This window comes from Eleutherodactylus coqui, chromosome 2 (genome assembly GCF_035609145.1).
Source record: "Eleutherodactylus coqui strain aEleCoq1 chromosome 2, aEleCoq1.hap1, whole genome shotgun sequence".
In the NCBI taxonomy this organism is placed as follows: domain Eukaryota; kingdom Metazoa; phylum Chordata; class Amphibia; order Anura; family Eleutherodactylidae; genus Eleutherodactylus; species Eleutherodactylus coqui.
Genome location: NC_089838.1, coordinates 258,988,575 through 259,000,900, shown reverse-complemented (window position 1 = coordinate 259,000,900; position 12,326 = coordinate 258,988,575). Strand labels below are relative to the sequence as shown.

Genomic DNA, 12,326 nt, shown 5'->3' with positions numbered 1-12,326 from the left:
CGCCTCCATTCACATTGAACGGGCAGTTCTTCAAAGATTCAACGACTCCTCATTGCACTGATTAAGAATGCGCTCACCATTCACCTAATTTCTGTGAGCTGAAACCAAACAAGTACTTTGTGATTATTCACTCAGTGCCCGTTGGTGGACGACTGTCGCCAAAATCACTGTTTCCAGAGATTATTTGTGCAATATTAGCCCAGTGTAAAGATACCATTAGCCAAAAGCAGAGGACAGATAGAAGGGAATAGAAATGCAGAATCGGATCACACAGATTATTTGCCATCGGTTACCACCGAGACACATAACTCTGCATAGCGGCTGTAGAACTAAAACGGTAGGCCATTTTTAATTAAGACCGATGGTAAAGTTGCTGAATTTTTTAGTTGCGTTGAGGTAATGAAAAAAAATTGATTGTGAAGGTGGACATAACTCTTAGGTCTAATATCGATGATCACCATCTTGTTTTCTGTCTTCGAAGTCTATCTATAGACCACATGGGTTCATAACCTGTTTATCCTTGCAGAAACAATGAACGTCTGGGAAATGGAGTGTTATACGCCTCTGTCAACCCGGAATACTTCAGTGCTGCAGAAAGTAAGTTGCGCCAGACTCTTATTTTAACCATGAACAGATACAGCGAATATAGTCACCAGCCTCAGCTACATATTCCACAGTGCTTTGTACGCAGCCTACTGACATCATCAGGCACATATAAAATATACATTGACTCCGCTTCTTTTGTTTTTCTTTAATGCCGGAGAGGAAATTCCAAAACTTTGTTTTATTAACTGAGCAAGTTCTGGCGAGAAGCTCCCTGCTCTCCTCACCTTGGAGATGAACCAATCCCAAAATATTTTGCAGTTGTAGACGGCAAGACGTTCCTACAGCATGTCCTAGTTTTATGAAGGTGTTAGCCGGTTTACAGATGTGATGACTACAATTCATAGCGTCACTGAGCTGGAAGATAATAGAGCCACAACAAGAACATCCCTACAATGTCGCCCTCAACAAAAAAAAGGTTTAATTAAAACAACCTTGTGAGCTATAACATGTCATTTAGATCCATTGCAGTAGGCCACAGGCTATTGCCTCAGTGGATATTGCACTACACAAGCCAGCAAGACGCATCGCGACCGGTAGATGTAGGGTACAACTAGTTATTATTTTATAAGAAATATTATATGGCTTCTATGGTAATTTTTAGTTTGTTTTATTGATTTATCATGTAGTATTATATATGAGCTAGTGGTACCTTGGTTAGTTATTTCTTTCTGTATGAAACTTGCAGTCTCTTTTCCCATTTGGTCAGATCTACTTGGGGTTATGGATTCATTTTCTAGGCAGATTTTCAGTTTGTGTAATGCTGTTACATTGATCTACCACAGAAACTGCCTACAAGAGAATACAGGCTTCCCTGTCACAGTTACTGATGATGATCACACAACTCCTGTCACACAGCTATAATAGAGGAGATCACAGCTTAAAGGGGGTTGTCCCACAAAAGCAAGTGAAGTTAAACACTTCTGTATGGCCATATAAATGCACTTTGTAATATACATCATGCATTAAATATTGGCCATACAGAAGTTATATACTTACACCCCACCCCCCCACCCCGGTGTTGGCGTCCCCGTCTCCATGGCGCTGACCGAAGCCTTCTTCTGCCTCAATTAGACGCGCTTGCGCAGTCTGCTCTTCTGTCCTGTTGAATGGGGCCGCTCCGGCGTGCTCGCGCCGCACAGGTCGTCTGCGCATGCATATGGCCATACAGAAGTGTTTAACTTCACTTGCTTTTGCGGGACAACCCCTTTAACCTTCTGACTGTAAACTTATGGGCTGTAGCTTATTTAGGTGAATATAGAGGGTAATGAAAAGTAACCTTTTCCCCCCAGCAATCAGAATGGTTTATCCTTAACTAATGCTGTGCTCATGTATCATGGGATAGATGTGAAAATGAAAGTTAAAAATCTCAGCCTCAAGATGGTGCCTGATAAGCATCAGATAGGGGGTTGCACTTCATGGAATTGACTGTAATACACAAGAGAGACTTACATAATGTGACAGGCAATTGGATGAGGGGGCAGGGAAACTGCTTTTTACTGGAGTGGCCCTTAAATGAAGTGGTTGGGGGGTTGTTGACCTAGTTCTCATATTTGCAGTGGTTAACCCTATAATGCAAAAAGTGGCAAGAGTGAGTAGTAAGCTGTAGTGTTAGCAGTGCTGCACATCACTGCTTCACCTCCTTTCCTCATGCTTCAAGATACACTATCCTACCAAATGTTGTTGGATACCTGAGCAAGAATCAAAAGTAGTGTTTATTTACATATGTTAATACTTTGTGGGGCCGTTTTTGGCCCTAATGGCATTGGATACCCTCCGTGGCATACTTTCTTCTAATGTCTGATGTACTTCAGCTGCTATTTGCCTTCATTCATTCTGCAAGTGTCTTGTGAGTTCTCTCAAACATGATGTACTGCCCCATCTACAGTGGTGCGAGGAGCATTGTCATTGGGTAGTTAAATAATGGAATAGCACTTTATGGAGTGTCAAATCACGCTATTCCACCTTCACATCAGATGGGTGAGGAGGATGCCTGGGAAACACCTTTTGCCTGAGTGAATTGTGTCAACAGTTAGGTATGGCGGAGTTTTCGTTACTTTTACCTGCAGAAATGGAAACATAGGAAAGTCTTTCCGTTTGCTTTTCTTTTACCCATTGAAATCAATGGGAAAAAAACTGATCCGTATTTTTCCGTTTTTTTAGTTTTACCTCTCCTCCCAAAATCTGTCTTATGCATCCAAACTCTTTAAGCCCCATTTACACTGACAGATGATTGCTCAAAAGTTGCTCAAACAATAGTTTGAGTGACAGCTTTGAGAGATCATCTTTGCATAGTCTATAATAGCAAAGTAGCAGGCGTAGCTAAGTAGCAGGCGGAGCAGCACACCGCCGCTATCACTCGGCGAACAATACATCTGTTTGCTTATGCGGAACAGCTGTATTGTTCTCTGTGCTTACAGCCTGCGTCCCGCTGTGAATTACCAGCGGGACACGAGCTGAAAGAATCTTATCAGCGCTGCCGACTGTGTTAACAGCCTGCACCACTGATAAGAGTTCCTCGCTCAATTCAAGAAAACTAGAATTGAGCGAGGAATGAATTGTGCACGAAAGCTGCACAATGTCTGTGGATTTAGACTCAACGGTTATCCCTCACAAGACGGCTTTGAGGGAATTTTGACGGACATGAACAGGGCCCGACGGACACCATTGACTGTCATGGATTACATCGGGTTTTCGTCATGGTGTTTATCATTTTACTGGAAAAAATAGCACTGCATGTTGCACTGCTCTTTCCAGCATTCATGACGGAATCCTCTGATGGATCCTCTGAACGGAGCCTAATATGGGCCCAAATGTGGGTGCTGTATTAACGTCATCTGAAATTGACCTAACGTGTAATAGAAATGCACTATTGTAACATGCACATTGTAAACTCCGGCATATCTGCATGTTATAAAGGAAATCAAGAGAAGCCATACAAGCCTATTGTAGCCAGATGCAACGTAGTGACTTTACACTGCAGCAAATACATAGGAGTTCTCTCTTAGATGCACTGTCCTGGTTGCGCCCGTATCTATAACCAGACATAGCAGATGTACCCGGACCCTGGAGCTGTATGACTAAAACTTCACGTGTATATTAATTATCCATAAAATGTATTCCAAAAATGTTTTTTTTTCTCTTTATCCCGTAATTACTTTCCACCTGGGTTTTGGTTTCTCTGAGCCTCAGGGAGCTTTAATCTGTTGAAGAATTTACTCTCCTCCCTCTGTCATATCCCCTTAAATCTTCTGGGTCAGAATTGGCATTTTCTATCCTTCCGCCTTTTTCCCAGAAAGCAAATGTATTCTCGCCACAGCTTCCTTGTGACTCCTGACCGTCGTCTATGGCGAAAACCGTACGTTTTACATCAGCGCTCACTCTTAAAGTAGACCTGTCACCTGATGATTATTCTTTATTGCTTATATATCATCAATATATTGTGTAGCATCTAATCTCTCCCTCTCAAATACACACACGATAATCAATAATAATAATTACTTTTAGTTACAGTTGGTCCGGAAAGTCTTCAGACCCTGTCACTTTTTTATATTTTGTTATGTCGTGGCCTTGTACTAATTAAATAAAAGCTTCAAGTTGTTCCCCATCAGTCTGCACTCAATACACCATAATGACAAAGTGAGAACAGAATGTTACGGTTTCCCCGAAAATAAGCCCCACCCCAAAATAAGCCCTATCCTGATTTTTCAGGATTTTCAGGAAGGCTTGAAATATAAGCCCTACCCTGAAAATGAGCTTTAGTTACATTACATAAAAAAATAGGAATACGTAAACCCAGCTGGCTCAGTCCGGGTCCTTCCTGCTGCTCTCCAGAGCCCCGATGCAGTTCCCACTGTCCTCGGCCGCCCACACATCACGGCATCACTTTCCGGTTACAGGGTTCTTGAATCTCACCTCCATGAAGCGATATCATACGCACAGAAATAGAGCATGCTGCGATTTATCTCTCTTTCCTATACACACACATGCATTGCAGAATGAAAGTCCATTGACTTTCATTGCCTCCATTCACCACGTATCACACATCTGTGCAATGTACATGTAATACGTGGTGAAAAAACACCTATGGACATGAGCCCAAACCCACAACATCTTATCTGAGCAATGAATGTTAATCTCCTGATTGGAGTGTTGTGGTATAGGGCCTTCTGTAAATGCTGGTGACTTTTGGATCACTCATGTGGAAAACAATAGCTATTACTTGTGGCTTGTATACAAAATGTATCAGAAGAGATCATCTACTTTCGAAGCTGGAGTTTGATTTCTTGTTGCCTTTTCTTTTATCACAGTGTATGTGCCTGATGAGTGGGAAGTGCCTCGGGAGAAAATAACCATGAACCGTGAGCTGGGCCAGGGATCATTTGGGATGGTGTATGAAGGGATCGCGAAAGGGGTGGTGAAAGACGAAGCAGAAACCAGAGTGGCGATAAAAACTGTGAACGAGGCAGCCAGCATGAGGGAAAGGATTGAGTTCTTAAACGAAGCTTCGGTGATGAAGGAATTCAACTGTCACCATGTGGTAGGTGGACGCCACCATTGTTGCATGTTGTGCCATTTGCCAAAGTGATATGTGACAGGGAACCCAATAAGTTCTCATATTTTACTATGTTTTTTTCTCTCTTCTTTCTTAGGTGCGTTTGTTAGGCGTTGTCTCTCAAGGCCAACCAACTCTTGTCATCATGGAGTTAATGACTCGAGGAGACCTCAAAAGCTATTTGAGATCTTTAAGACCAGATGCAGAGGTCAGTAGAAAAACTATGCTACCATAGTGCAGTATTCAGCAAGAATGTCCCTGCCTGATTCTGTGTTTTTATGATCGTAAACAGTAAAATAGCGTCGGTAGCGTCAGTGAGCCACACCTCTTCCTACACATTTACCCAATCTTTAATCGTCCTATGTAGATAGGTCAAATTTTATAGAATGAAGTAATATAGCCGACTGTCTGTTTGCAGTTGGGAAACTAGAACCTGTTGACACTAATGTTCTTTGTAAGTTTTAATGCTCATTCACACGGCAGGGGCTGTATAGCAGCACATGAAATCCCTGTGCTGCGCAACAGCAGGATCTGTGTGCCGCTGCATGGCATAATACACAATCCTACCAAAAGTAATTGAGCACCTGAGCAAGAATCAAAAGTAGTAGTTATTTACACATGTTTATACTTTGAGGCTTCTTTGGCCCTAGTGACATGGGATACTCTACATGGCATACGTTCTACTAAAGTCTGATACACTTCATCTGGTATTTCACTCCATTCATCCTGGAAACATCTGGCGAGTTCCTCAAAGAAGATGGACGCTGTTCATATACCCTGATCCGAAGTTCCAGTTTGTCCCAAAGATGTTCAGTAGGGTGCAGGTTGGGATGCTGTGCAGCCAGTCCAATCAAATTGCATCCATATCCTCAAACCAATATAAAGCAGCCTTGGATTTGTGACGAGGCACGTTGTCCTGTTGGAAGTATTGCTGACCATTCCCAGAGTATTCCCACATTATCAGCAGCACATCATTATGTAGAATGACAAGGTACACCTCTTGTCACTTCAACCAATGGACAGAGACCATATCACGTAAAACCTCCCCAGACCATTACATAAATTCCACCATACGTTACACTTGGCACAATATACTCTGGCAAAGGGCGTTCCCCAGGCTTCCTCCACACCCAGGTATGTCCATCTGGTTTGAAGATGGACTAGTGTGATTCATCAGTCCATAGAACGTTCCTCCATTGCCGAACTGTCCAGTGATGACGCTCCTTGCAGCATTGTAGACGGGCCGATGCATCATCTTTGAGAGTCCTTGCCAGATGTTTTCAGGATGAATGGACATTATTAGAAGGTATGCCACGGACAGTATCCCATGTCATTAGGGCCAATGTGTAAACATGGAAATTAATACTACTTTTGATTCTTCCTCGAATGTCCAATTACTTTCGGTTAGGAAAGTGTATTCTTCCCTAGAAGCAATGCAATCTGACATAAAATGCCTATGTTCATTCCCACTTGGAATCCTAGAAATGCGGAGGTACAGTGAACATGAACATGGCTATACACAAGAGGCCTGAACATGAGAAACGTTCTGCTTGGCATTTTGCTCCAGAACTGGATACTTCTGGATGAACCCATTCTATTTTCCAGTATATTTTACCATTCCTGAGGAATCTTTCTTGATTGATTGAAAGCATGTTTATGGGGTCACAGGCCTGTTACATCTGGAACACAGCTATTTGCTGACATTTAAGTGATGCAGGTGGAAGTAAACAGGAAAGGGGGAAGAGCAGCTGCCGATGAGGAATAAGTTGCACAGGCTTCTGTGTTCTTTGGGAAAGGAAATGAAATCAAGAGTCATCTATGAAGGAAGATGTTACTTTTTATCTTAGTTGTTTAGAAATATAAATTCACTGCCCAGAAACATCCTTTTCTGTATGTTGTCATGTGGACTAAAGCGTCTGATCTCCCGACACGGCCTCCAGTGCCTCTTTTGAGCTGGTTTATACTTACGATGAGCAGACAGGAGCAACCAAATGGATTCAGGGAATCGTATGCATATTCTCCCAGTCACTGTCACAGAGTACTCGAATGGCCGAAAAGATCGCAACCGAAAAAAAACAAGCATCTTATTAAATTGGGGGTGATAACTTTTTATATAGCACCAGTTTATTCCACAGCACTTTAAAACTCGAAGGGTACATGTACGGACAAAATCCAGACACTGTAAACAATAAGAAACCATAAATAATGGCATGAAGGCCATGTTTGCAAGCTTACAATCTATGAAGAAATAGGGGTGACAGAGGATGTAACAATGCTTGTTCTATACAATGGACCAGGCTTTTTTTTTCTGGATAGGGTAGTATAAGCTGTTATGAACCAGTTCCAAGCTGGTATCTTTATATTCAGATTTGAAATGCAATAGGGTGACTAGAGTGTGGGGGATACAGTAGGATGAAGGAGAATGTAGAAAGGGTAAACACAAGTTAGATTGGGGAATGTGGTAGGCTTACCAAAATAAATGTGTTTTTAGGGCATGCTTAACACTGTGGACAATTAACCTTATTGTCAGGGTAGCGCATTCCAGAGAACTGGTGCAGCTCGAGAAAAGTCTTGAAAACAGAAATGGGAGATTCAGATTATGAAGGATGTTAGTCTAGGAGCATTAGCAGAACGGAGAAAACTGGTAGAGTGGTAGACAGATATGAGGGAGGTGCAGCATTGTAGAGAGCTCTATGAATGACAGTGAGGAGTTTTAAATTGTATTCTATTGTGACTGACAACCGATGTAGTGCCTGGTACAGGGAGGAGGCATCACTGTAGTGCCTGGTACAGGGAGGAGGCATCACTGTAGTGCCTGGTACAGGGAGGAGGCATCACTGTAGTGCCTGGTACAGGGAGGAGGCATCACTGTAGTGCCTGGTACAGGGAGGAGGCATCACTGTAGTGCCTGGTACAGGGAGGAGGCATCACTGCAGTGACTGGTACAGGGAGGAGGCATCACTGCAGTGACTGGTGCAGGGAGGGGGCATCTGTGTAGTGACTGGTGCAGGGAGGGGGCATCACTGTAGTGACTGGTACAGGGAGGGGGCATCACTGTAGTGACTGGTACAGGGAGGAGGCATCACTGTAGTGACTGGTACAGGGAGGAGGCATCACTGTAGTGACTGGTACAGGGAGGAGGCATCACTGTAGTGACTGGTACAGGGAGGAGGCATCACTGTAGTGACTGGTACAGGGAGGAGGCATCACTGTAGTGACTGGTACAGGGAGGAGGCATCACTGTAGTGACTGGTACAGGGAGGAGGCATCACTGTAGTGACTGGTACAGGGAGGAGGCATCACTGTAGTGACTGGTACAGGGAGGAGGCATCACTGTAGTGACTGGTACAGGGAGGAGGCATCACTGTAGTGACTGGTACAGGGAGGAGGCATCACTGTAGTGACTGGTACAGGGAGGAGGCATCACTGTAGTGACTGGTACAGGGAGGAGGCATCACTGCAGTGACTGGTACAGGGAGGAAGCATCACTGCAGTGACTGGTGTAGGGAGGAGGCATCACTGTAGTGACTGGTACAGGGAGGAAGCATCACTGTAGTGACTGGTGCAGGGAGGAGGCATCGGTGTAGTGACTGGTACAGGGAGGAGGCATCGGTGTAGTGACTGGTACAGGGAGGAGGCATCGGTGTAGTGACTGGTACAGGGAGGAGGCATCGGTGTAGTGACTGGTACAAGGAGGAGGCATCGGTGTAGTGACTGGTACAAGGAGGAGGCATCGGTGTAGTGACTGGTACAAGGAGGAGGCATCACTGTAGTGACTGGTACAAGGAGGAGGCATCACTGTAGTGACTGGTACAAGGAGGAGGCATCACTGTAGTGACTGGTACAAGGAGGAGGCATCACTGTAGTGACTGGTACAGGGAGGAGGCATCAGTGTAGTGACTGGTACAGGGAGGAGGCATCACTGTAGTGACTGGTACAGGGGGGAGGCATCGGTGTAGTGACTGGTACAGAGAGGAGGCATCGGTGTAGTGACTGGTACAGAGAGGAGGCATCGGTGTAGTGACTGGTACAGAGAGGAGGCATCGGTGTAGTGACTGGTACAGAGAGGAGGCATCGGTGTAGTGACTGGTACAGAGAGGAGGCATCGGTGTAGTGACTGGTACAGAGAGGAGGCATCGGTGTAGTGACTGGTACAGAGAGGAGGCATCAGTGTAAGTGGTTGGATAGAAAGATGAACCTGGCTGCTTCATTCAGGATATATTTGAGAGGAGGAGAGTTCAGTGCAGGAATGCTAAAAAGCTGAAAACCAGTGGGTGAATACCTTGGAGTTATAGTCTGGGTCCCAAATGTCTTAGAACTTTGGAATTGCACAAGTGTGTCTGGATTTTTTATTTTTTTTCCTAGTTTATACCTTGGACCGACATAAAGGCATTAGAAGCCATCTGGTTCTGCTTCCATCAACCGGCACAGGGTTATCTCCAGTTGGTGATGAATGACAGTGATCTTATTAACAGGAGGGAATCAAGTTATTCCGTTAGCAGTTAGTTTGTTAATGATGCTAGGAGTACTGCAACATGTTTTGGGAGACTGGTGTTCACTTCATCTACCGGAATAAAGATCTCCTATTTATAAAATCAGAATTAGTTTACTGTACAGTGTTTCTCTTTGATCAGGTTTACTCCATACTGCAAAAACCTACCGATAGGCTAATTGGCCTCCCATGAAATTGTCCGCAGTCTGTTTTTGAGTTGGGAAAATTTTAATTTTAAATACCATTAATGAAATCATCAAGATAGGTCATCATTGATTGCCAGGGATCTTCTGCCACGGATCCTCGGCAATCAGCTGATCATCTGGCCACCTTTCAGTGCATTGGGATTGGAGCAGGAAGTCTCAGGGACGGCTTCACTCCCATGGAAATCGGTTGGCAGCGAAGCTGCTTATTACACTTCTAGCTTTGCATTTGGCGTCAGAGCAGGTAGTCTCAAAGGCAGCCTCACTCCCATTGATTTGAAAGGGAATGAAGCCACCTCTGCGACTTCTGCTGCAGCCCTAATGCACAGACAGCTGGCCAGATGATCTGCTGATCGCTGAGGATCCTGAGCTCCAGATGCCTGGTGATCAACTATTGATGACCTATTCTGAGGATAGGTCATCAATAGCATTTGCCTGGAAAACCTCTTTAAGCACGAAAATGGCACAAGAACTAAATTGTCAAAATCTGTCAATACTCAGATTAAACCACACCCTGACTACATTTGTAGTCTATGGGTAGTCAGAAACTAGTTAAAGGCTATGGACACCTTTTAATGGCAATTTTTTTTTCTTAAATGATTGTATTTTGGGTTGAAAATCCCTTTTGCATTAGGGTTTAATCTAAAATGTTGCACTATTTGGCAGGTGCTGGACTGCCGGGCGAGATTTTCTCTCCTCCCCTGAATCTTCTTATCAACTGATTTAACAACAAAGTTTATCTTCTTTGCGGTTATAAATCTACTGATAAGAAGGTTCAGGAGAGGAGAGAAAAGGACTGAAGACCCAGCTGTCAGTCCAGTACACTGGTCAGAAGGGAGATCCTTTCTGCATCTGAAGGTTTGCTATATACAAGGATATGTAGAAGCTGCAGGAGCCAAATAGTGCAACATTTTTAATTAAACCCTATTGCAAAAATTGTCTTCAATCTAAATACTTACATGAAACTAAAAAAAAAGGAGTCCATATAGCCTTAAACTACTCAGCGTCTGACGTATATTGATTTGACACCCCCAGAGACCAGTTGAGTTTGGGTACCCCGTCAAGCATCTTGCTTGGTTCTTGTAACCTGCCTATGTACACATTTCAACTGTGGACTTTGCTCATTTAGAAGAGGGTGATTATTGAAAGCTAATCCGACAGCTCATTCTCCACATTCCTGTGTCACCTATTCCCAGACAATAAATCATCCCTGTGCCAGGTACCATTGTGAGAAGGTTAAGGGGCAATATTAGCTAAACTAAGTCTGCCTATCTGCATTCCAGTGCCCAAGAGAGTACCTTCCACATTCCAAGGGCTGTAATTTGTTTGTGACCCTACCGTCACCAGGACTCGAAATTCCTATGCTATATGTTCAGAGAACAGGCTGCGGTAACACAGAGCCGCGGGGAGTGGCGACATATTGATTATTTTATTGCACCCTGTCAACAAACTGTATGCTGGTTATTATCTCTGGTCAGATTTAGTGCATGTATTGTTAACGGACAGGATTATTAATAGTTACAAACACTTTTCTAAACTCTTTGCAACTAAAAGCTGTGCTCTGGATTGTGCTTGTGTCAGGGTCTTCATTGTGCATGGACTCTCCTTGATCTGCTGCATTCGCACACATGATGGAGGTCAATATTTTATCTTTGGGTACATAGTGTTACCAAGAGAGAAGACCACAGGCTTTATCCAAGGACAATAAGACAACTATTTAATGTTTGGTTTTTGCTGTTGATTGAAGGGCGAAGCCACCCACTGAAATCGGCGGTCTGTCCCTTCAGTGAGGAAGAGCTGCTCCAGTAGGACATATGGATAGTGGTTGTCTAACTGGCGTTTTTTTTTTCTCTTGCGCTACGAGAGCAAGTAAAAACACTTGTCCCGCAGCGTGAGAAAAAAGCCGGGATGACGCCGGGATATCGCCAGTCTTTTTAATGGGGCCAGCGGCAGCAGCACTAGCCCCATTGAAAAGATAGCGAGAATACCGCAGGCTTGAAGGAATCCTCTGCCACAGCTGTGACAGCTGTGGAAAAAGTGCTGTGGTTTGTGGCAAACCCCGCAGTATGATTTTCGAGGAAAGGCTTGAAATATAAGCCCTTCCCTGAAAATCATCAAAAGCTGGTTAAAAAAAGTAAAAAAAAAGATTTACTCACCTCTCCGCTGCTCAGACGCGTCCTCCGGCTGGCTCCCCGACACTGCTGTCCAGCACTTTCAGCAGGCGGGTATTAAAAAAATCCCCGCCTCCTGAAAGGGCTGTGCTGATTGGCTGAGTGCTCAGCCAATTACAGCTAGTGCTTAGCTATTGGCTGAGCGCTCAGCCAATTACAGCTAGTGCTTAGCTATTCATGAATGAATAGCTAAGCTCTAGCTATAATTGGCTTAGCGCTCAGCCAATCAGCACAGCCCTTTCAGTAGGCGGGGATTTTTAAATCGGGGAGCCAGCCGGAGGATGCGTCCGAGCGGCGGAGAG

The 12,326-nt window shown here is 44.2% G+C and overlaps 1 protein-coding gene across 2 annotated transcripts in view; it reads left to right on the top strand.

Annotated features, from left to right (window-relative positions):
* IGF1R (insulin like growth factor 1 receptor) overlaps positions 1-12,326 on the top strand; it is a 155,738-nt gene that overhangs the window by 133,312 nt on the left and 10,100 nt on the right. For both annotated transcript variants that reach the window (XM_066592847.1, XM_066592846.1), the window contains exons 15-17: positions 527-597; positions 4,914-5,143; positions 5,256-5,366. In XM_066592847.1, the coding sequence (XP_066448944.1) occupies positions 527-597; positions 4,914-5,143; positions 5,256-5,366 (412 nt within the window). The remainder of the gene's footprint in view (positions 1-526; positions 598-4,913; positions 5,144-5,255; positions 5,367-12,326) is intronic.